Below are 24,896 nucleotides of genomic sequence, written 5' to 3' on the forward strand. Positions count from 1 at the left end.
ATAGCCAGCTGGTCCAGTATGTTTACAAAAAGAGATACCTGGGGCAGATTGATAGGACAGATTTGTGACTGTAGTCACAGAAATCAGAGGTTAGGACATCTTCCGTCCCTGGACAGGATAATCGTGGGCAGCCGCTTCACCAGAGAACTGCAAGTAGCCACTTTGCAAGGTGATGTGGGGGGTCCTGCTTTCCTTTCTCTGTCTCTGGTTGTGGCCTTATTTCCTCTTCAGGGCCAGTGCTGTGGCACAACAGGTTAAGCCCCTGCCTGTAGTGCTGCACCCCATGGGGTGCAGATTTGAGTCCCAGCTGCTCTGCTCCCTGCTAATGCACCTGGGAAAGCAGCGGAAGATGGCCCAAGTGCTTGAGCCCCTGTACCTGCATGGGAGACCTGTCTGAAGCTCCTGTCTTCTGGTTCTGCCTGGCTCATACCTAGCTGTTGCTGCCATTTGGAGACTGAACCATTGGATGGAAGATTCTCTCACTCTGTAACTCTTCCACTCAAATAAATAAATCTTTAAAATCTTACCAAAGAAAGGTGTTAGTCTTCCAATTTTTTAAAGGTTTTTTCTTAAAATTATTTGAGGGGCCAGCACCCTGGTGCAGGGGGTTAAAGCTGGCATCCCATAGAGGCACTGATTCAAGTCTCGGCTTCTCCACTTCTGATCCAGCGCCCTGCTGATGAGCCTGGGAAAGCAGCAGCAGATGGCCCAGGTCCTTGGGCCCCTGCACCCCTGTGGGAAACCCAGAAAAGCTCCTGGCTCCTGTGACCATTTGTGGAATGAACCAGCAGGTGGAAGATCTCCATCTCTCCTTCTCTCTATGTAATTCTTTCAAATAAATACATATATCTTTTTTAAAAATTATTTATTTAGAAGGCAGAGTCTGAGAGAGAGAGAGAGCATGCAAAACAGCACTCCCATCTGCTGGTTCACTCCCCCAGATGCCCACTAGGAACTCAATAGAAGTCTCTCACATGGGTGGGTGCTGCCTCCAGGGTCTGCATTGGGAGAAAGCTGGAGCTGGGCATTGATATGGGATGCAGGCAGCTTAACTGCTAGGCTAAATGCCTTGTCTTTGTCTTGTTTTTCTTGTACATTTTCAGGATTTTGTTGTTGTTCTTCTTCTAGCTCCCTTGTATTTCTTTCTTTTTTTTTTTTTTTTTTTTTTTTTTTTTTTTTTTTTTTGGACAGGCAGAGTTAGACAGTGAGAGAGACAGAGAGAAAGGTCTTCCTTCCGTTGGTTCACCCTCCAAATAGCCGCAACGGCCGGCTTGCTGTGAGCCAGGTGCTTCCTCTGGGTCTCCCATGCGGGTGCGGGGCCCAAGCAGTTGGGCCATCCTCCACTGCCTTCCTGGACTAGAGCAGAGAGCTGGACTAGAAGAGGAGCAACCGGGACAGAATTCGGCGCCCCGACCGGGACTGGAACCTGGAGTGCCGGCGCCGCAGGCAGAGGATTAGCCTAGTGAGCTGCAGCGCCGGACTAGGGCCCTTGTGTTTCCATATGAATTTTAAGATCAGCTTGTCCATGCTGTCAAGCAATGCAATTGGGGTTTTTACAGAGATTGTATTGAATCTGTAGAATCTGGCACACAAATGCCATCATGCCCCAGTCTCACAACTACACGCAGACCCAGCGGCGCACCTCGGCCCTGCCACACTGACAATATTAAGACTTCTGATCCATGAACACAGGAATGTCTTTCCACTTATTCATCTCGCCTTTAACCTCCTTCAGCAAGTCTTTGTAGTTTAAAAAGTAAAAAATTTGCACTTGTTAAATCTATTCCTGTTTATTTTTTTATATACTATTGTACTATTGTAAAGGAAGTCTTTTTTTCTTCTAATTTTCTCTTTCACGTTGTTCATTGCAAATATATAGAAATATAACTGATTTTGTATTGACTTTGTGTCCTGAATCCTTGATGAGCTCACTTTGTAGTTCTAACCCGCCTCCGGGTTGGGCCGCGGCTGACGGACTCGGGTTCGAAGGGCCTGTCAGCCCGCTTCGGCTGGGGCGGGGCCGCAAGCGGCTCTCGGAGCAGCGCCCCGCCCCCAGGGCCGGCGCGCCTGCGCACTCGGGGCGCCCGGCCGGCCTTCCCAGCAGCCCCGGCGCTGGGCCCGTTAGGTCCGGGCGTTGTGGGCTGTCGCCGGCTGGTGGCTTCCTCGCTGCCTCAGAGCCTCTCCGGCAGATTTGTTCGGCGCCGCGAGTGTGCCGCCCTGGCCGTCCGTAGGAAAGGTGCGGCGGTGCGGGGGTAAAGAGACGAAAGGGGGAAGGGACCGCGGCACCGCGGAGCGCTGGGAGCCCCGCGCCTCCGGCCGGGGTGTGAGCGACGGGCGGCGGTGTAAGTGTGTGTGTGTGCGCGCCTGTGTCTGTGGGCGTGACAGGGCCGGGCTGTGGCGGTGGGCTGATGCGTGATGGCGCTTGTCTGCCCCCTGGGAGTGCGGGGCCGTCGTGTGTGAGCGGAGGTTGCTGTGGCCGTGGAAGTAGATGCCGCTGACCCCAGCTAGCGTCTTCCGTCCTCTGCCCGGCGCAGGAAAAGGACCCTCGGTCTGGGCGTCTGAGCTCTAGCGAGAAGACTGCAAACAAACTAAAAGCTCAGATCCGGTCTCGGGACCGGAGTGCTCTACCTGGAGAGGCCCCGCAGGCCGGCTCCCGGCAGAACGCCCACCACGCTGCATTCCCCCGTGCACACGCCAGCGCGCGCCCTCCCGGCTCCGAGGGCTCCAAAGGCAAGTTTCGGAACCGCGGAGTTCCCTCCAGGAAGCCGCCGCGAGCTCGGACCGCGGGCTCCGTGGGTGGCCTTTCTCTCGCGCTCGGAGGGTTTTCCCTCTCGCTGGACTCTGGATGTTTGTGGGTGCTGCGTGGTAGGGCAGGTGCGGTCGTGGCGTGGTGTCTTCATTTAACCAGGCTCGGCTGGGCTTCAGGAAGGGCCTGGGGTAAGGTTCCCTTCTCTAGGTCCTGCTGATTTCTAAGAAAAGGAGGAGGAGGAATGACTTGCTGTTGGTTTTTTAAAAATTAAAGTCTAGGTGGATTATATTTCCTCTGTGTTCTGTGAAATATATTTTGATTTTTTTTTTTTTTTTTTTTTTTAATTTGGACAGGCAGAGTGGACAGTGAGTGAGAGAGAGAGAGACAGAGAGAAAGGTCTTCCTTTGCCGTTGGTTCACCCTCCAATGGCCACCGCGGCCGGTGCACCGCGCTGATCCGAAGGCAGGAGCCAGGTGCTTCTCCTGGTCTCCCATGGGGTGCAGGGCCCAAGCACCTGGGCCATCCTCCACTGCACTCCCTGGCCACAGCAGAGAGCTGGCCTGGAAGAGGGGCAGCCGGGACAGAATCCGGTGCCCTGACCAGGACTAGAACCCGGTGTGCCGGCGCCGCTAGGCGGAGGATTAGCCTGTTGAGCCGCGGCGCCGGCCATATATTTTGATTTTTTAGGGGGCATTTGCTTACTTCTTAAAGGTCTAGTCCATTAAACTGATATGCAGCCCCCTCGCTAGTGCACGTATCCACTTGGCAGATTCTTTCCGTTACTTGCGTGACGTCACTTTATGTGTGAAGCTCTTAGAACAGTGCCTGGTATTTCGTAAGTACTTAATAAACCTTAGCTATTTGTTGCTATGTGGTGATTCTGAGCAATTCTCCACCGGCCTTTTATAGATCAGAAAAAATATAAATACCAAACTGTGTTGGGCATTTCCTAAAAGTTTTGAAAAAATAGACCAAATGCCCAAATAGTTTAGAACAATTAAAAAACCAGAGGTGCTTTTAATCCATTTGGTGCTTTTAGGGGGATGGATATCCCTTGAAATTGTACCAAAATTGCGGTTGCCATTTACATAAATTTTAAAACAGAGTTTGGAGAGGAAGCCTCTGTTGTTAAGAAAACTGTGTCTGTAAGTAAAATCAGCATGGCAGAAATAAATAATACCTATCAGGTTTTTCTTTTACTGTTCTTCATCAAAATAACGGGCTACTTTCACTATCAAGATTCTTCTCTGTGATTGAACATAATGAAGGAAAAAGCAACATTCCCAAATTCAGTGAGAGAATACTAAAGTACAACAGTATTTGGTGCACAACAGGTACTTTACCCCCGTCTTTCTCCACTGAATAAAAACACAGGTACTGGGGCCGGCGCTGTGGCAGAGCGGGTAAAGTTCCCACCTGCAGTGCTGGCATCCCATATGGGCACCGGTTCAAGGCCTGGCTGCTCCACTTCCGATCCAGCTCTCTGCTATGGCCTGGGAAAGCAATAGAAGATGGCCCAAGTCTTTGGGCCCCTTCACCTGCATGGGAGACCTGAAGGAAGCTCTGGGCTCCTGGCTTGGGATTGGCGCAGCTCCGGCCGTAGCAGCCATCCTGGGAGTGAACCAGTGGATGGGAGACCTCTCTCTCTCTCTCTCTCTGTGCCTCTCTGTAACTCTGCCTTTCAAATAAATAAATAAATCATAAAAAAGAGGTACTTCCTCTCCATACCACTGTTTTAAATTTTATTTGTTTAAAAATAGTTTTAGTGGGGCTGGCACCGTGGCTCACTTGGTTAATCCTCCACCTGTGGCGCCAGCATCTCATATGGGCACTGGGTTCTAGTCCCGGTTGCTCTTCTTCCGGTCCAGCTCTCTGCTGTGGCCCAGGAAGGCAGTGGAGGATGGCCCAACTGCTTGGGCCCCTGCACCCGCATGGGAAACCAGGAAAGAAGCTCCTGGCTTTGGATCAGCGCAGCGCCAGCCGAAGCGGCCATTTGGGGGTGAACCAACGGAAGGAAGACCTTTCTCTGTCTCTCTCTCTCACTGTCTAACTCTGTCAAATTAAAAAAAAATAGTTTTACTTTCTAATGATATAATTAATGCAGGTTTATTGTAAAAAGAAGAAAAACAGAAACCTAAGGAAAGTATAAAGAAGAAAATTTACATTGCCCATAGTCTTACCACTCAGAATTAATTTCACTATTTTGATGTTTGTTTTCCATTTTTTCTGTATGTTTATATGTATGTATATGTTTGTTTTCTAAAATAAAATTGTAAAAATTAATTATTTAAGGAAGTGAGACTTCCTAACACTTTGCTGAAAAAGTAGTAAGTTTTATTATATTACTGTGGCTATATGGAGTAAAAAGGGCAGTACAGTGGTTTCCCTCTAATTTGAAAAAAATCTTCTAAGAATTTATATCTTTCAAGGTATGGAGACATCTATTAAAATAATTAACAGGGCAATTTATCAAGTAAAATATTCTTTCAGAGTTAGAGATTTTTTAAAGATTTATTTATTTATTTGAAAGGCAGAGGAGAGGCAGAGAGAAAGATCTTCCGTCGACTGGTTCACTCTGGCTGCAATGGCCAGAGCTGGGCTGATCTTAAACCAGGAGCCAGGAGCCTCTTCCAGGTCTCCCATGTGGGTGGAGTGGCCCAAATACTTGGGCCATCTTCAGTTGCTCTCCCAGACACATAGCATGGAGCTGGATCAGAAGAGGAGCAATCAGTGCCCATATGGGATGCCAGCACTGCCATCGCACTGTCTGTGCCTTAGCACCAGCCTATTGATTGAACTGTTATTAATTTATTCACTATGATACAGTATCAAATTTCTTGAGCAGGTTTTGTGATTCAGAATGATGTTTCTTAAGAGCTGCCAGAGATAGTGAGCAAGAAGGGCCTTGCTCTGTGTTTTGATCTTTGTGGATCTCTTTTTGCTAATATTATAATTAAAATGAACTCTAATTAAGAGAGTAACATTCTCAAGCCTAGTTCTAAAATTTATCTTAGTGTTATTAGAACACCCTGAAAAGCTTAAGAAAATTGCTTTAAGAAAAAAGGAAAAAGGTTTCCTAGTATTAAGATTGTTAATTTTCAATAAATCGGCCGGCGCCGCGGCTCACTAGGCTAATCCTCCACCTTATGGCGCCGGCACACCGGGTTCTAGTCCCGGTCGGGGCGCCGGATTCTGTCCGGGTTGCCCCTCTTCCAGTCCAGCTCTCTGCTGTGGCCCGGGAGTGCAGTGGAGGATGGCCCAAGTGCTTGGGCCCTGCACCCCATGGGAGACCAGGAGAAGCACCTGGCTCCTGGCTTCGGATCAGTGCGGTGCGCTGGCTGCAGCGGGCCAGCCGTGGCGGCCACTGGAGGGTGAACCAATGGCAAAAGGAAGACCTTTCTCTCTGTCTCTCTCTCTCACTATCCACTCTGCCTGTCAAAAAAAAATTGTTAATTTTCAATAAATTTCAAATTTTTACACTATAAGTTATCAAAGATAATTTTCTTTATTAGTAGAATGAAGGACATGTAATGTTTTTCATTGTATTTAGTGCAAATTAAATATATGCGTTATATTCTAACCTTATTCTCTACGGTAGATTTTGTAATTTCTGCACTATAAGGAAACAGAAAATTAAGAAAAAGTCAACACTGGAAATTAAGGACCATGTCCAGAGTCTCACAATAAACAACTGTCAGAACCTAGAGTCCTATCCTGAATCCTGACAAAGAAAGCCTGTATTTTTAATATCTGAGGGTCCACCACCTCCCAACATTGTATATATTTATTTTAGTCTGCCTACATACCTGATAATTTATCATGACTATAATTCTTCATTAATTACAATTATTACCATTAATAATTATAAAATATGCTGTAATGTAATAGAGTATAACTGATTCAACTTGTTGCCTGTGGTAGGTATTTGATTTTTGGTTGTCATAAATTATTTCTAATGAACTTCAGCACACTTTTAAAAATAGTTCCTCAATAAATTTCTAGAAGTGGAATCTTAATGTTCAATGATCAGACATTTATAAAGTATTCACAGTATACCAGATCTTGTGCAGTGCTTAGAGGAAACACAGTGACTAAAATAACATGCTTGTTATCCTTACATTATTTATTATCTATTAAGATAGATAAACCTATGCAGGAAAAAGACAGGTAAGTGAGGCCAGTGTGGTGGTGTAGCAGGTAAAGCCGCTGTCTGTAATGCCAACATCCCATGTGGGCCAGTTCAAGTTCTGGCTGCTCCACTTCCCATCTAGCTCCATGCTAATGTGCCTAGGAAAGCAGAAGAGAATCAAATGAAGCTTTTGGCTTCTGGCCTTGGCTTGGCCCAGCCCTGGCTGTTAACGACCATTTTGGTAGTGAACTAGTAGATGGAAGATCTCTATCTCTCTTGTTCTCTCTGTAACTCTTTTTTTTTTTTTTTTTTTTTTGGACAGGCAGAGTGGACAGTGAGAGAGAGAGAGAGACAGAGACAGAGAGAAAGGTCTTCCTTTTGCCGTTGGTTCATCCTCCAGTGGCCGCCGTGGCCGGTGCGTTGCGGCCGGTGCGTTGCGGCCGGTGCACTGTGCTGATCCGATGGCAGGAGCCAGGTGCTTCTCCTGGTCTCCCATGGGGTGCAGGGCCCAAGCACTTGGGCCATCCTCCACTGCACTCCCGGGCCACAGCAGAGAGCTGGCCTGGAAGAGGGGCAACCGGGACTAGAACCCGGTGTGCCGGCGCCATAAGGTGGAGGATTAGCCTAGTGAGCCGCAGCGCCGGCCTGTAACTCTGTCTTTCAAAGAAATAAATGCATCTTTAAAAATAAATCTTTTTCGGCCGGCGCCAGGGCTCACTAGGCTAATCCTCCACATTGCGGCGCCGGCACACTGGGTTCTAGTCCCGTCGGGGCGCCGGATTCTGTCCCGGTTGCCCCTCTTCCAGTCCAGCTCTCTGCTGTGGCCCGGGAGTGCAGTGGAGGATGGCCCAAGTGCTTGGGCCCTGCACCCCATGGGAGACCAGGAGAAGCACCTGGCTCCTGCCATCGGATCAGCGCCGTGCATCGGCCACGGCAGCCATTGGAGGGTGAACCAATGGCAAAGGAAGACCTTTCTCTCTGTCTCTCTCACTGTCCACTCAGCCTGTCAAAAAATAAAAATAAATAAATAAATAAATAAACCTTTTTTTTTTAAGATTTATTTATTTGAAAGTCAGAGAGAAAGTTACACAGAGAGAAGAAGCAGAAAGAGAGAGAGGTCTTCCATCCACAGGTTCACTCGCCACTTGGCCGCAATGGCTGGAGCTATGCTGATCTGAAGCCAGGAGCCAGGAGCTTCTTCCGGATCTCCCACATGGGTGCAGGGGCCCAAGCACTTGAGCCATCTTCTACTTTCCCAGGCCACAGCAGAGAGCTGGATTGGAAGTGGAGCAGCTGGGACACGAACCAGTGCCCATGGATGTTAGAACTGCAGGCTGGGGCTCTAACCTGCTGTGCCACAGCCTGGCCCCTCTCAACATATTCTTAAATATATCTTTGACCACATATACAATTATTTTATTTAGTCCCCAAATTAGAATCTCCAAGTCAAAATATTAGTTGGCTAAAATGCTGTTTATACATACTTTTATATTTATACAATGTACAGTATACTGGACTTCACATACTTGCTAATATGACTGACCATCAATACTTTTAAGTTTAATTAATGAGATTTAATATCTTTTGGTGATTTGCTATGTTATTCCTGTTTTAGTGAATTGTGCATTCTAGGTTTCTTATTGCAGCAAATTCTGGGTTTCAGAGGCTAAAGTAGAATGAGATCTGGCTTTTTGGTTAGAAAAATAAGTATTGTAAATGCAGCTTTGCTATTTTTAAACTGAATTTCTACAAATGATTTAATTTCTTTTAGAGTGAATTTTTTGATCCATTTCATGGATACAATAGTTAGTAAATAGCAATCCCAAAGGTACAATTAATGTATATAAAGCACCCATCACTTGGAAATTCTTGTGAAATAAAAATGTATAATTGTCTATCTGCCAAGAGGGTGAATCCACCACATGTTTTCCTCCTAGGTTTTAGGAAAGAGAATGGCAAATAAAGTAATGCAGAGAAGTGTGGGCGATTCTGATTGTCAGCAGAGAGGATGAACTCAGATGATTTTGGAAGTTGTCCTGGATTGCTACTTGGTCCTTATGAATTTCTCTTCTTGTGTCCTATGATTCCAGGCAGGCTTGTAAGACTTGGGAGATTCTGGTTTAGATGATGCGGAATTTACAGAGGTTTAGCCTTTTCAGACACCTTCCAATCTCTCTGTGCATGGTGTGTGTGTGTGTGTGTGTGTGTGTACAACTGCACATGCATAGTGGAGAAATCAGAAGAGGGGGAAAGTTATATTAACTGAAGTCATTTTGGAAGTTCTGGGCCTCTCTCTACTCATGGCCTTGTTTTCCTTCCCTAGCTCTGGCTTCTGTGGATTCTGTGCTTCTCCTGGCAAATAAATCTCAAGGAGGACTGATCAGTCTTTGCATTTTAAACCATGGCCCATGTAAGCTACCGTTTCTTTCTTTTCTCAGAAATACTATGTTGTGGTCCTGTGAACATTTCTTTATCCTGAAACTTCCTAGCTGTGAAAGCCCTATCCTAGTAGCTTCTCTCGGTTTTTCTAAATTCAGTGAAGTCTGAAGCTTCGTAGAACAATTTTTATCCTATTACCTTAGCCTCTTTTTTTCCCCAATCATTGTTCATGCATTTTTTGAACAATATTCAGTATCTCCTATATGTGCTCAGTCTTCTACTAAAAACTGTAATGATGCAGAAGTGAAATCCTTCCAAAGAGACATTTGACTGTCCCTTTTATGTTTATGAGAGAAGTTGAGCTTGTATAATCACTCAAAGGAAAACTCTCAACTTTTTTTCAGACTTAAGTTTTTTCAGTGTGTAAGATAAAATTTCCTGTTTATTGCTCTCAGGCTTATTATATGGGGGATCTCCTGGTTTGTAAGGCTTTCAGGACTGGATAGGAATGCAACTGAGTCCTGCATACAGAGATCAAGGATCTTCATTGGGAATCCCTAAGAGTTGCACACCAAGAGCAAGGTTCCATTTATAGTTGAACAGGATGATTCCAGGTCATGCTACATCTCTACACTGTAAACTTCAGAACAAGGAATCTGTACAGTGAGAGATGGGAAATGGTAGGAGGTGAGAAGGTAATCTAGATACATGAATTGTCATGTAGACTCTGAGATTGGAGGAGGGTCTTAAGATTTTGTCCAAGGGGCCAGCGCTTTGGTGCAGCAGGTTAACGCCCTGGCCTGACACACCGGCATCCCATATAGGCATTGGTTAGAGACCCGGCTGCTCCACTTCCAATCCAACTCTCTGCTATGGCCTGGGAAAGCAGTAGAAGATGACCCAAGTCCTTGGGCCCCTGCACCCGTGATGGATACCTGTAACAGGCTCCTGGCTCTTGGCTTCAGATCGACACAGCTCCGAACATTGCAGCCAATTGGAGAGTGAACCATCGGACCTGTCTCTCTCTCTGTCCTGCCTCTCCTCTCTCTGTGTAACTTTGACTTTCAAATAAATAAATAAATTTTTTTTTTTTTTTTTCTGACAGGCAGAGTGGAGAGAGAGAGAGAGACAGAAAGGTCTTCCTTTTTCCATTGGTTCACCCTGCAATGGCTGCCGCAGCCGGTGCGCTGATCTGAAGCCAGGAGCCAGGTGCTTCTCCTGGTCTCCCATGTGGATGCAGTGCCCAAGCACTTGGGCCATCCTCCGCTGCCTTCCTGGGCCACAGCAGAGAGCTTGACTGGAAGAGGAGCAACCAGGACAGAATCTGGCTCCCTGACTGGGACTAGAACCTGGGGTGCCAGCGCCGCAGGCGGAGGATTAGCCTATTGAGCCATAGCGCCGGCATAACTAAATCTTTAAAAAAAAATTTTGTCCAAACAAAATATCCAAGTATAGTCTAAGTATCTATTACAGACTATTATAAAATCTAGTTTTTTTTTATTTTAAAAATTTGTTATTTGAGAGGGAGAAGAAGAGAAAAAGAGAGCAAACTCCCTATTCCACTGGGTCATTCCCCAATTTCCCACAACAGCCTCCAGATAGGGCTGAATCTGGGAGATGGGACCCAATTTTGATCGCCCATGCAAATGACAGGGACCCTATATCTTGAGCCAGGGCTGTTACCTCTCAGTCACCACATAAACAGTAAGCTGGAGTCAGGAGCAGAGATGGGTATTGAACTCAGGCACTTGGATATGGGATATGGGGGGTCTTAACTGGCATCTTAATTGCGAGGCTATACACCTGTCCCTACACAATGAAATTTGTAAAAGTTCATTAAAAATATCTGTATAACAAAGTGAATGCTTATGATTTCTTTGATAAACTTAGAGGAAATTCTTTAGTTATATTCAGATCCTATAAAAGAAAGATATTGTAGGGAACCTTTTCCAAAAATCTTTTCTTCAAAGGGAGGGGGTAGAATAACACATTTTTTGAGAGTTTATGAGGGAGATATATAGCAGACAGAAAGCTAATATATGGTATCTCATTTAATCAAAAAACTCTGGGCCTGTTTTGTGGTACAGCAGGTTAAGCCACCGCCCCTGATGCCAGCATCCCATGTGAACACTGGTTTGAGTCCTAGCTGTTCCACTTCTGATCCAGCTCCTTGCTAATGCATCTGGGAGAGCAATGCAAGATGGCCCCAGTATTTGGGCCCTTGCACCATGTGGGAGACCTGGATGAAGCTCCAGGCTCCTGACTTCAGCCTGGCCTAGTCCTGGCTGTTGTGCCCATATGGGGAGTGAACCAGCAGATGGACCATCTCTCTCTCTGCCTCCCCCTCTCTCATTCTGTAACTCTGCCTTTCAAATAAATAAATAAATCTTTTTAAAAAATATACTCTGTTTTCTTTCCTAGACCTGTTCGGATAATTGAAGTATACCAGAGTATATGGAGATACTTCTAAAAGTTCATGGAAAAATAAGTATATGTTGGTACAAAAAAAAGATTGAAATCTATGTATAGTTTTCTCATAATACGCACTTTTCATGAACATTTTTTAAAAAGATTTATTTGTATATTTGAAAGTCAGAGTTACACAGAGAAGGAGAGGCGCAGAGAGAGAGAGGGAGGGAGGGATAAAGGAAGGGCGAGGGTGAGGGAGAGAGAGGGAGAGGGAGGGAGGTAGAGGTCTTCCATTCACTGGTTCCCTCTCCAATTGGCCGCAGTGGTCATAGTTGCACCGATCTGAAGCCAGGAACCAAGGGCTTCTTCCTGGTCTCCCGCGTGGGTGTAGGAGCCCAAGGACTTGGGCCATCTTCTACTGCTTTCCCAGGCAATAACAGAGAGCTGGATTGGAAGTGGAGCAGCCAGGACTTGAACTGGTGCCCATCTGGGATGCCGGCACTGCAGGTGGTGGCTTTACCGGCTACACCACAGCGCTGGTCCCCTCCATGAACTTTTTGAAAACCCTCACATAAGAGACAATAGTACAAGATCCTTCAGGTACACATAGGCACTCTCTTTCAGACACTCATTTCCTAAATCAATGTGTTACAGGGCTGCAGCCCAAGCCTGTTTGTTTGCCATACAAGTCCAGTTCCTACAATATCTCTTCTCACCTTTTCTCCTTCCATCTTGAAACAAATTTTCTTTCATTTCAGTTGTAATTATGGTTTATCATTTCAGAAATCAGTGGTATTCAATGATGTATCCATAGTCTTCTCTCAAGAAGAATGGGAATTCCTGGACTTGGAACAGAAGGACTTGTATAGAGATGTGATGTTAGAGAACTACAGCAACTTGGTCTCACTGGGTAAGGTTATCTCCTCTGGTAAATTTAGATTCTCTTCAGCATCATCTGTCTCCTCAAAAACTGAATTTCTGCTATGTGTTCTTTTCTTAAAAAAAAAAAAAAAAAAAAAAAAAAAGATTTATTTTATTTATTTGAAAGAGTTACAGAGAGAGAGGTTTTCCAGCCGCTGGTTCACTCCTCATATGGCCTCAATAGCCAGAGCTGCGCCAATCCAAAGCCAGGAGCCAGGAGCTTCTTCCGGATCTCCCATGTGGGTGCAGGGGCCCAAGGACTTGAGCCATCTTCCACTGCTTTCCCAGGCCACAGCAGAGAGCTGGATCTGAAGAGGAGCAGCTGGGACTAGAACTGGCACCCATATGGGATGCCAGCGCTTCAGGCCAGGGCATTAACCCACTGTACCACAGCGCTGGCCCCATGTGTTCTTTTCTTTTTAATGTTTGTTTATTTATTTTTGTTTTTATTTGAAAGTCAGAAAGATCTGTGTGCTGGTTTACTCCCCTAGATATCAGCAACAGCCAGGGTTGATCTAGGCTGAAGCCAAGAGCCGGGAATTCCATCTGAGTTTCCCATAGGGGTAGCAATGACCCAATTACTTGAGCCATCATCAGCTGCCTTCCAGGGTACTCATTAGCAAGAAGCTGAATTGGAATCAGGATAACCAGGACTCAAACCACACATTCCAATAATGGGATGCGGGTATCCCAAGCAGCTGCTTAACTTATGCACCAGACACACACTCCTGCTCCCGGTTCTTAAGGGAATGGTAGAGCTTTATTTTGCTGGAAGCACACACCTTCATTAAATATATTCTTCTGCCCCATCCTTACGTGGCTCTGAGGTCTTCTGAAGGGGTTAGATCGGAAGTCAGGGTAATTTGCAGCCTTACCAGTGTCAGAGGAAATGGATTTCACTTTGTGTTTGAACTCAAAATTGCTTTAGATATTTTGTTATTTGTTGATATACCTGTAAGGAAAATAGCTTCTTGGTTTTTCTCTACCAAAAATAAACACACAATTTATGGGGGGGTAAATGGAGCAGTAGGTTTTATTTGCAATTCAAGAATATTCATTCCTTTTGTTGATAAACATACTGTTTTATCTACTTTTGCAATTAAAAATTTAAAATCGAAGAACTTTGCATTTAACACTGAATGAGTATCCTAAGAAATAAAAGAAATTTGTTGGGGCTGGTACTGTGGTGCAGCGGGTTAACACCCTGGCCTGAAGTGCCGGCTTCCCATATGAGTGCTGGTTCAAGACCTGGCTGCTCAACTTCCAATCCAGCTCTCTGCTGTGGCCTGGGAAAGCAGTGGAAGATGGCCCAAGACCTGGGCCCCTGTACCCCAATGGGAGACCTGGAAGAAGCTCCTGGCTCCTGGCTTCAGATCGGCGCAGCTCTGGCCATTGTGGCCAGTTGGGGAGTGAACCAGCGATGGAAGACCTCTCTTTCTGCCTCTCCTTCTCTCTGTGTAAGTCTGGCTTTCAACTAAATAAATACATCTTTAAAAAAAAGAGTCCCTCTTTAAAAAAAAAAAAAAAAGTAAATGTGTCAAGAAGCTTCTGTTTTCTTCTTCTTCCTTTTTTTTTTTTTTTTTTTTTTGACAGGCAGAGTGGACAGTGAGAGAGACAGAGAGAAAGGTCTTCCTTTTGCTGTTGGTTCACCCTCCAATGGCTGCTGTGGCTGGTGCACTGCGGCCAGCCCACCACTCTGATCCAAAGGCAGGAGCCAGGTGCTTCTCCTGGTCTCCCATGGGGTGCAGGGCCCAAGCACTTGGGCCATCCTCCACTGCCTTCCCGGGCCATAACATAGAGCTGGCCTGGAATGGGGGGCAACCGGGACAGAATCTGGCGCCCCGACCGGGACTAGAACCCGGTGTGCCAGCGCCGCTAGGTGGAGGATTAGCCTATTGAGCCACGGCACCGGCCTCTGTTTTCTTCTCAACAAGATAGCCATAACTAATATTAATGAAATATATATATAGTGCTTTAGGCAATGTTTAAATATAGATAGACTTAATATAGTCTTCACAATAATTGTATATGATACTGTTATTATCCTCATCTTATGGATGAGGAAAATAAAGTACTGAAGTAATCCTAAGATCATACAACTGTGATGTGGTAGAGGCAGCATTTGAAACAGGCCACTGTTGCCTCTGAAGAAGGAGCATTTGTAGGAATACCATTATTTTTTAAATTTATTTGAAAGTCAAAGTTACACAAAGAGAGGCAGAGAGAGAGAGAGGTCTTCCATCTGCTGGTTCACTCCCTAATTGCCACTGTGGCCAGAGATGCACTGATCCGAAGCCAGAAGCCAGGAGCTTCTTGGTCTTCCATGCGGGTGCAGGGGCCCAAGGCTTTGGGCCATCTTCTACTGCCCTCCCAGGCCCTAGCAGAGAGCTGGATTGGAAGTGGAGCAGCCGGGACTTGAACCAGTGCCCATATGGGATGCCAGTACTGCAGGCAGCGGCTTTACCCAATACGCCACAGTGCCGCCCCCAAATACCAGTTTTAAAAAGACCTTTTCCTCCCTCTCTAACAGCTGTTTATTGTTTTAAGCCATGCTTTGTTTGATTTTAAAAGCTTTATCAGTTACTGTTTTTACATATAGTTTATTACAAGTTTATCCAACACTGAATCAAAGTAATTTTGAATTTACTTTTTATTTCCATTATATCTTATATTTCTTTTCTTCTAAGCAGGACGCTTCATTTCTAAACCAGATGTGATTTCCTTATTGGAACAAGGAAAAGAGCCTTGGAAAGTTGTGAGGAAAGGAAGAAGGTGCTATCCAGGTGAGTGAGGGCCAGTCAAGCAGAACAAAGCTGTTACTACCAAACAATCCAAACAGTTGGGGAAGAGGCACCCCCCTTGTTATGTTGTTTAGAAACCTCTTTAAAAAGGTCTATAGCTGAAGGAAAATCTGAGTTCTGGAGAACAAATCAAGATCTTATTTAGGTAGTGCTAAAAGAACTAACCTGTTTGTTTGTTACTCTTCTTTTTTTGGTTCTCTCCAGTTTTCCTCCCCTTTGAAAGTACTAGGAGTGGGAACAACTATCTTTGTTCATTATTAACAATCATTGTATATTTTCATTCTATTGCTTTCCTCTTTTGCATAGCTAAATAGCTCTGAGTCAGGGCTATCAGTACAATGGTAAACCCAATGAAGTCCCTGTCCTCATTGAATTTACCTTCTGATAAGGGAAGCAATGTAACTGTAAATAAATAGAAAATTTGATTCAGGTAATAAGATAGTGCTGTGAAGTCAGGGAGTAGAGACTGGTGTGGAATGGGAAGGCTGTTTTAATTATGATCAGAAGCTGGCGCTGCGGCTCACTAGGCTAATCCTCCGCCTGTGGTGCTGGCACCCCAGGTTCTAGTCTTGGTCGGGGTACTGGATTCTGTCCTGGTTGCTCCTCTTCAGTCCAGCTCTCTGCTGTGGCTCGGGAAGGCAGTGGAGGATGGCCCAAGTGCTTGGGCCCTGCACCTGCATGGGAGACGAGGAGGAAGCACCTGGCTCCTGGCTTTGGATGGCACAACGTGCTGGCCGTAGTGGCCATTTTGGAGGGTGAACCAACAGAAAAGGAAGACCTTTCTCTCTGTCTCTCTAACTCTGCCTGTCAAAAAAAAAAAAAAAATATGATCCGAGAAGTTTTTTCAACTTTTCTCATATATTTTTAACTATTTTTTTGAGAGACAGAGACAGAGATAAACAGAGATCTCTCATCCACTGATTGACTTTCCAAATTCCTGTGACAGCTGGGGTTGCGTCAGACCAAAGCCAGGAGTCAGGAATTCAATCTAGGTCTCCCTAGATTGGCAATAAGCTTTAGCTGGAACTTGAACTCAGGCACCACAATGAGGAAGCATCTTTACTTATGCCAAATGCTTTTTCCTTTCATAATTTTTTAAAATTTAAAGACTTATTTTATTTATTTGAAAAGCAAAGTTACAGAGAGAGAGGCAGCGAGAAAGAGATCTTTCCATCCTCTGGTTCACTTCCCAAATTGCCACAGTTGCTGGGGCTGGGCTAAGCTGAAGCCAGGAATCAGGAGCTTCATCCAGGTCTCCCCTGTGGGTGCAGGACCCAAGCACTTGGGCCATCCTCCACTGCTTTCCCAGGCACATTAGCAGGGAGCTGGATCAGAACCATTATGCCACAATGCCAGTCTCACAAATTTTTAAACGGCAAATAAAACTACAACAAAAGAATATGTTTGATATTATGTTTTATTTTTATTTATTTATTTTTTTTTGGAAACCTTGAAAGAATTTATTGAGTTGCTTTATATAAGATTAACAATTTCCACACCACCCCCTAACACCAACATGGTGGCTGCACAAAAAACCACAGCACCTCTCACACCTAAGAAACAGCCACGCTTGGTAAGTGCTCAGAAACCCTCTGCTGCACCCAAGACACCAAACCCCTGCAGCACCGAGGCCCTGAGCCACTCTGCCCAACCCTCCGCTGCAGCCAGGCCTGTGTATCTGCCTTGCCATGGCTGCTTAAGTCACTCACTCTTCCATTACCACAAATAAAGCATAAACAAGAAAAAGAAATCTCAAACTCCCCATCAAAGAAACATTTCCCTGAGGCAAGAGCCATCACTACTGTGACCCGGGAAGGCAGTGGAGGATGGCCCAACTGCTTGGGCCCTGCACCCCATGGGAGACCAGGAGGAAGCACCTGGCTCCTGGCTTCGGATCGGTGCAGCGTGCTGGCCGTAGCGGCCATTTGGGGTGTGAACCAACGTAAGGAAGACCTTTCTCTCTGTCTCTCTCTCTCTCTCTCTCTCTCACTGTCTAACTCTGCCTGTCCAAAAAAAAAAAAAAAAAAAAGAATGGAGATGGTGTGGGGCCAGCGCTGTGGCGCGATGGGTTAAAGCTCTGGCCTGAAGCGCCGGCATCCCATATGGGCACCAGTTCTAGTCCCAGCTGCTCCTCTTCCGATCCAGCTCTCTGCTGTGGCCTGGGAAAGCAGTAGAAGATGGCCCAAGGCCTTGGGCCCCTGCACCCGCATGGGAGACCCGGAAGAAGCTCCTGGCTCCTGGCTTCATATTGGCTCATTGTGGACATCTGGGGAGTGAACCACCTCTCTCTGTAACTCTGTCTTTAAAAAAAAAAAAAGGAGATGGTGCTAAGTACATGATCTGAATTAAGATACTGTCAATAGGACATGCTAGTAAGTGCAAGTGAAAGAGTAAAGAGAAGAAAAAAAGAGATAGCAGTGTTGGCTTTGGCCTGGCCCAGTGCAGACCATTGAGGCCATTTGTGGAGTGAACCAGCAAATGGAAGATCTCTTTCTCTCTCTCTCTCTCTCTCTATCTCAGACTTTCAAAATAAATGAATAAATCTTAAAAAAAAAAAAAAAAGTGAAACTTCTAAACTTGCTTGGAACACAGTTGCCTCTTGAGGTAGGAGTGCTTTGTCAATTGAGCCCATGGAGATGGCTGAATTTCTAGGAACTAACCAGCCACTGGCCTTTCTCTTGAAAAAAAAAAAAAAGATTTACTTATTTATTTATTTATTTGAGAGAGTTACAGACAGTGAGAAGTAGAGACAGAGAGAGAGAGGTCTTCCTTCCGTTGGTTCACTCCACAGGCAGAAGATTAACCTACTGTACCACTGCGCCAACCCCACCACTGGCCTGTCTCATATCCAGTTCCTTGTCACTCCTCTGGAATACAGCAAATACAGTAGTATTTGCTGGTTGGTCCAAGGGAAATAATCTGCAAGATTCAATATACCTTGTTACTTTGAGCAAAATCTTTCCCTGTTTTTGGTCATTGTCTTTACACCTGTTCCTTGCTCAATAGCTTCTCAGCATGAACACCCTCGGTAGGCTACTCTCACCTTAAGCAGAGTAATTTCCTCTTATGATTTGGTGTGTGATTTCTTATGCCAAATGCTTTGTATTTCAAAGTTTTTCTCATAAAGGTTATGTAAATATTTAAATTTGCCCATTTTGTTACTATTGTGGATGGGATCTTTTCCCTCCATTATATTTTATTGTTGTATGTGTATTTATAGGCTACTGGTATTTAAATTTTGATTTTGTATCCTGCAATCTTACTAAATTTTGTTGTCATTTATATGATTTAAACCTATTGAGTTTTCCAATTGTTGCATCCTCTCGTCAGCTAAAATAGAATATTATAAAAACCAGTGACAGTCACACATGAATTTTATTGAAAATGAGAGGCAACCAATCGGGACCGACACTCCTTACAAGAGTGCAGCCCCCAACAGCGAGTTACACGGTTTTTTATAATATTCTGTCCACTAGGGCTCACAATTTCAAACCCCTGGTATGCAGTGAACAATAAAAAGCAGAGAATATGATTATAAGGTAACAGTTAACAATAACAAACCCAGGAACAATAACAAACCCAAGATAGGTTGTAAGATAACAGGTCAGGGCACATTTCTGTCAGCTTAGTACTTTCTCAGTTCCTTGGAATTTGGGCCTACGTAGTTCCACAAGATACACCCTTAGTCTTTAGCAAGCAAAGCTAATATGTACAGAAGCAAGAGATCCGCAATTATCTTTTAGCCACACTCACTCCATTTTGATTTTGACTCTATACAATTATACAAGTATATAATCTGGAAACTCAGTTTGGCCTTTTTTCTAATTCTGCCTCTTCTTTTCCCCCCTCATTTTAGTTGTGTTGATTAATAACTCCAATACATAATTAAATAGTAGGGGTAATGGTAAGCAAATTGCCTTTTTGTAAGATTATATATATTTTATATTTTAGGGAAGTTTCACTCCTGTTTTATTGAGCCTTTTTTTTTTTTTAATGAGGAACAGTTCTTGTTTTTTAGTTGCCTTTTTAGCATCTTTGGAGTACAAGAGCTTTTTCCCCCCTTTTTGTTCTGTTAATATGTTGAATTATGTTAATAGATTTCCCAATATTGAGCCACGTTTAATAACCTTCTTGTAATAAACAGCACTGAGTCTTTGTGCCATTTTATTTTATTTTTTTAAAGATTTATTTTATTTATTTATTGGAAAGTCAGAGTTACAAAGAAAGAGAGAGAAGCAGATAGAGATCCTCCATCCGATGGTTCACTCCCCAACTGGCTGCAACGGCCAGAGCCATGCCAATCCAAAGCCAGAAGCCAGGTGCCTCCTCTGGGTCTCCCACGCTGGTGCAGGGCCCCAAGGTCTTGGGCCATCTTCTACTGCTTTCCCAGGCCACAGCAGAGAGCTGGATTGGAAGAGGAGCAGCTGGGACTAGAACCAGTGCCCATATGGGATGCCAGCGCTTCAGGCCAGGGCGTTAACCCACTGTGCCGCAGCGCCGGCCCCTGAATGTGCCATTTTATGAGATGTTTAGAATTTTTACATCAGTATTCAGATAATTGGTGTGCAGTTTTCTTTTTTTGTGAGCGATCTTTATTTAATGCAGTACTACTTTATGAAGGCAGTTTGGAGGTCCTTGTTTTTCTTAGCTCTCAGCTGAAGTGGAATTTGGATGGTCTGTATTTAAAGCTTTTAGTAACCTTTTAAAAACATTTTTCTTGGGCCGGCACCGCGGCTCACTAAGCTAATCCTCCGCCTTGCGGCGCCGGCACACCGGGTTCTAGTCCCGGTCGGGGCGCCGGATTCTGTCCCGGTTGCCCCTCTTCCAGGCCAGCTCTCTGCTGTGGCCAGGGAGTGCAGTGGAGGATGGCCCAAGTGCTTGGGCCCTGCACCCCATGGGAGACCAGGAGAAGCACCTGGCTCCTGGCTCCTGCCATCGGATCAGTGCGGTGCGCCGGCCGCGGCAGCCATTGGAGGGTGAACCAACGGCAAAAGGAAGACCTTTCTCTCTGTCTCTCTCTCTCACTGTCCACTCCGCCTGTCAAAAAAAAAAAAAAAAAAAAAAAAACACATTTTTCTTGGGGCTGTTGCTATAGTATAGCAAGTTAAGTCACCATCTGCAGTGCTGGCATCCCATATGGGTGTTGGTTTCAGTCCCAGCTGCTTCACTTCCGATCCAGCTCCCTGCTAATGTGCTTGGGGAAGCAGGAGAAGATGGCCCTAGTACTTGGGCCCCTGCACCCACATGGGAGACCTGGAAGAAGCTCCTGGCTTTTGGCTTCACATTGGCCCAGCTCCAGCCATTGGGGCCATTTGGGGAGTAAATCAGTGGATGGAAGATATTCTCTCTCTCTCTCTCTAACTCTGCCTTTCAAATAAATAATCTTTTTAAAAAAAAAAATTCTTGAAAGAAAGAATAGTAAGTCTGAATACTTTCTCTGTTTCCCTTTTAGAAATAGGTAGGCATTGTGGGATAGCAGATTAAGCCACTGCTTGTGATGCCTGCATCCCATACTGGAATGTGTGGGTCCCAGCTGCTCTGCTCTCAATCCATCCCCCTGCTAACACACACCCTGAGAGGTAGCAGAGGATGTCTCGAATACTTGAGTCCCTGCCACTGACGTGGGAGACCTAACCAGGGTTCCGGACTCCTGGCTTTCGCCTGGCCCAGCCTGGCCGTTGCCAACTTTGAGGACTGAAGCAGTAGATGGAAGATCTCTCTTTATCTCTCTCTCTGTCACTTTGCCTTTCAAGTAGATGATAGTAAATCAATAAGCATTAAAAACAGTGTATCTCTTTTAAGGTCAGTTTTTGGTAAATTATATTTTCCTAGAAAAAGATCCATTTTCCTCTCGGTCTTCCATGCGGGTGCACAGGGGCCCAAGGACTTGGGCCATCTTCCACTGCTTTCCCTGGCCATAGCAGAGAGCTGGATTGGAAGAGGAACAGCCAGGACTCGAACCAGTGCCCATGTGGGATGCCGGCACTACAAGCAGTTACTTTACCACTATGCCACAGTGCTGGCCCCAGTCACCTTTTTTAAACTGTCTCTTCTAAGATTATTTTCACTTTCCATTTTTTATTCCTGGGTGTACTTTCTTACTGTTTTCATTGAGCTTCATCTGGGTCTCTCACATGAGTGCAGTGGCCCAGGCACTTGGGCCGTCTTCTGCTGCTTTCCCAGGCATATTAGCAGGGAGCTGGATCAGAAGTGGAGGAGCTGGGAGTGGAATCAGTGCCCTTAAGGGATGCCTGCGCTGCAGGCAGCAGCTTAGCCTTTTATGCCACCATGCCAGCCCTCCACATCTCAATTTGAGAACCACCAACTTAAAACGTTTTCTTAATCACCAGTCTCACTTTGTTATATGAACTCTTTATTTTTCTGGTGTTCCCTTTTGCTTTGTTTTTCCATCCAAATTGAATAACCACATTTTAGAGATTTATCTGGTGTTTTGTTGTCTTTTGTTTCTACTGTAGAAATTCTTCTTTTAGATAAAGAAAGAGCATGTGTTTGTTTTCTTGTTTCTTTTAGAGTTGGAGACCAGATGTGAGACCAAAAAATTATCTTCAGAAAGTAACATTTATGAAATAAGTTTATCACATTTTAAGATAATGGAAAGAATTAAAAACCATGGCCTTAAGAACCTGATTTTAAAAAATGACTGGGAGTCTAGAAGAAAATGTGAAGGACAAGAGGGATCTCAAGTGAAAAGCACATCTGAAAAAGTGTCCTCTTACCGAAAACCTGCATCCGTCACTCCACGTCAGAAAGTGCACTTTGTGGAGAAGCCCTATGAATGTACAGAATGTGGGAAGGCTTTTAGAGTCCGCCAGCAGCTTACTTTTCATCACAGAATTCATACTGGCGAAAAACCCTATGAATGTAAGGAATGTGGGATGGCCTTTAGACAGACTGCACACCTAACTCGCCATCAGAGACTCCATTCTGGTGAAAAACTCTATGAATGTAAGGAATGTGGAGAGGCTTTCATATGTGGTCCAGACCTTAGGGTCCATCAGAAAATTCATGTTGGCGAGAAGCCCTATGGATGCAAAGAATGTGGGAAGGCCTTTAGAGTGCGAGGACAGCTTACTCTGCATCAGAGGATTCACACCGGTGAGAAGCCCTACGTATGCAAGGAGTGTGGGAAGGCCTTCAGACAGTATGCACATCTTACTCGACATCAGAAGCTTAACATTGCCGACAGACTCTATGAATGTAAAGAGTGTGGCAAGGACTTTTTGTGTGGCTCTGGCCTTAGAGTGCATCACAAACTTCACACTGGTGAGAAACCCTATGACTGCAAAGAGTGCGGAAAGGCCTTTAGAGTGCGGCAGCAGCTCACGCTCCACCAGCGGATTCACACTGGCGAGAAGCCCTATGAATGTAAGGAGTGTGGGAAGACCTTTAGTCGTGGCTATCATCTTATTCTCCATCACAGAATTCACACTGGAGAGAAACCTTACGAGTGTAAAGAATGCTGGAAGGCCTTTAGTCGTTACTCACAACTTATTTCACATCAGAGTATTCATATTGGTGTTAAACCCTATGACTGTAAAGAATGTGGAAAGGCCTTTAGGCTACTCTCACAGCTTACTCAACATCAGAGCATTCATATTGGTGAGAAACCCTATAAATGTAAGGAGTGCGGGAAGGCCTTTAGGTTGCGCCAAAAACTTACTCTACATCAGAGCATTCATACCGGGGAAAAACCCTTTGAGTGTAAGGAATGTAGAAAGGCCTTTAGACTTAATTCTTCCCTAATTCAGCATCTGAGAATTCATTCTGGTGAGAAACCTTATGAATGTAAGGAATGTAAGAAGGCCTTTAGACAACATTCGCACCTTACCCATCATTTGAAAATTCATAATGTAAAAATATAATTCTCTTCAGTCCTATGTCATAGAATATTTTGTGAATGTAGTAATCTGCTTTATACATGCAACTGATGTGTCATAAGAAATTTTATACTCACTCAAAGCTGAAACTTCAGCACATTGGTCCTAGAAACAAATCCTATTAATGTAATAAATACGGAAAAGACACTTTTCCACCATCTACATCCCAACATTTTCTTACTGTGTTATATTGAACTTAACTGTTATGTGCTATAATTTCTTCACTTCAAAAATGGTGTTATAAAACTGTGGCAAACATGGCTGCAAATATTTTTAGACTGTTTATATTAAGAGATGAAATCCACAGCCTTACCCTTGAATACGGGCACACTCTGCAAACTGCTTTGCCCAGCAAGTACTGCTGTGCTGGTTTCTGGACCCAGGCTTTACTGGTAAGGTTGCTTCAGCTCTTGAAATCTTCTCTCAAGTTAAGTCTGGCTACTTTGCTGAAGATACAACATGGAGAAGCACTGAGACTGCGTTGATGGGGGAGGCATCCTGCTGAATTCATTCTTCCAGACACGCCACTAAGACACCAGGCAGTTGAGTGAAATAGTTTTGGGTCCTCCAGATCAGCCACCAGCTGAATACTACTGAGTGACCTCAGGTGGACTCCATATAGGACAGTAGAACTGACCAAACTCCTGACCCACAAAATGATGAGACAATAAAAACTGATTATTGTTTTAAGCCACCAAGTATTATTTTATTATCATCATTAATAGTAGTCTTTTTCAGAATATTTATTTATTTATTTGAAAAGCAGAGTGACAGGAAGAGACAGAGATCTTCCATCCATTGGTTCACTCTCCAAATGCCTGCAACAGCCAGGACTGGGGCAGGCTGAAGCCAGGAGCCAAGAGGAACTCAGTCCAGGTCGTCTGTGTGGGTGGCAGGGACTCAAGTGCTTGAGACATCATATGCAGCTTTCCAGGTACATTAGTAGGAAGCTGGATCAGAAGTGGAGTAATTGAGACTCAGGCACTCTGATTTGGGGTGTGGTTCCCCAAGTGGCAGCTTAATCTGCTGTGCCACAACACCCACCCCAATAGTATTCTTTGGAGAGTTCATATGAAAGACTGTTGATGTGATGACAATAGAAATGCCTTCCCCCAAGATTTACCTGTTACTGAGCTTCAGATATCTTATTGTTAAGATACTGAAGGTGAGGCCAGTGCCGTGGCTCAATAGGCTAATCTTCCACCTGCGGCGCCGGCACACTGGGTTCTAGTCCTGGTCGGGGCGCCGGGTTCTGTCCTGGTTGCTCCTCTTCCAGGCCAGCTCTCTGCTGTGGCCCGGGAAGGCAGAGGAGGATGGCCCAAGTCCTTGGGCCCTGTACCCCATGGGAGACCAGGAGAAGCACCTGGCTCCTGCCATCGGATCAGCGCCGTGTGCCAGCCACAGAGCACCGACCGTGGCAGCCGTTGGAGGGTGAACCAACGGCAAAGGAAGACCTTTCTCTCTGTCTCTCTCTCTGTCCACTCTGCCTAAAACAAAACAAAACAAAACAAAAAAACAAACAAACTGAAGGTGAGAAATTCTTTTTCAGTTCATAAACACAAATACTCTGCTATCTAATCTCCAGCCTTGGTCAATATTTAACAAAGGGG

The 24,896-nt window shown here is 45.0% G+C and overlaps 1 protein-coding gene across 10 annotated transcripts; it reads left to right on the forward strand.

Annotated features, from left to right (window-relative positions):
* The first annotated feature begins 2,065 nt into the window (after nt 1–2,065).
* Nucleotides 2,066–23,980, forward strand: ZFP82 (ZFP82 zinc finger protein). 10 transcript variants are annotated; one of them, XM_070062341.1, is made up of 6 exons: nt 2,081–2,236; nt 2,535–2,730; nt 9,202–9,288; nt 12,450–12,576; nt 15,275–15,370; nt 21,920–23,980. In XM_070062341.1, the coding sequence occupies exons 3-6, from the start codon at nt 9,280–9,282 to the stop codon at nt 23,269–23,271; spliced, it is 1,584 nt and encodes a 527-aa protein (XP_069918442.1). In that variant the 5' UTR covers nt 2,081–2,236; nt 2,535–2,730; nt 9,202–9,279; the 3' UTR covers nt 23,272–23,980. The 10 variants fall into 10 exon arrangements, with proteins under 10 accessions (XP_069918444.1, XP_051703051.2, XP_051703054.2 ...); XM_070062342.1 differs by having other exon boundaries at nt 15,278–15,370; XM_070062343.1 differs by lacking the exon at nt 2,535–2,730 and having other exon boundaries at nt 2,066–2,342; nt 15,278–15,370.
* Nucleotides 23,981–24,896: the final 916 nt, after the last annotated feature.

The sequence above is a fragment of the Oryctolagus cuniculus genome, chromosome 18, assembly GCF_964237555.1.
Source record: "Oryctolagus cuniculus chromosome 18, mOryCun1.1, whole genome shotgun sequence".
In the NCBI taxonomy this organism is placed as follows: Eukaryota; Metazoa; Chordata; class Mammalia; order Lagomorpha; family Leporidae; genus Oryctolagus; species Oryctolagus cuniculus.

Coding starts and splice junctions, on each gene's coding strand:
- ZFP82 (XM_051847091.2), top strand. Junction 12,577..15,274: donor CAGCAACTTGGTCTCACTGG/GTAAGGTTATCT, acceptor TTTTCTTCTAAG/CAGGACGCTTCATTTCTAAA. Junction 15,371..21,919: donor AGGAAGAAGGTGCTATCCAG/GTGAGTGAGGGC, acceptor TGTTTCTTTTAG/AGTTGGAGACCAGATGTGAG.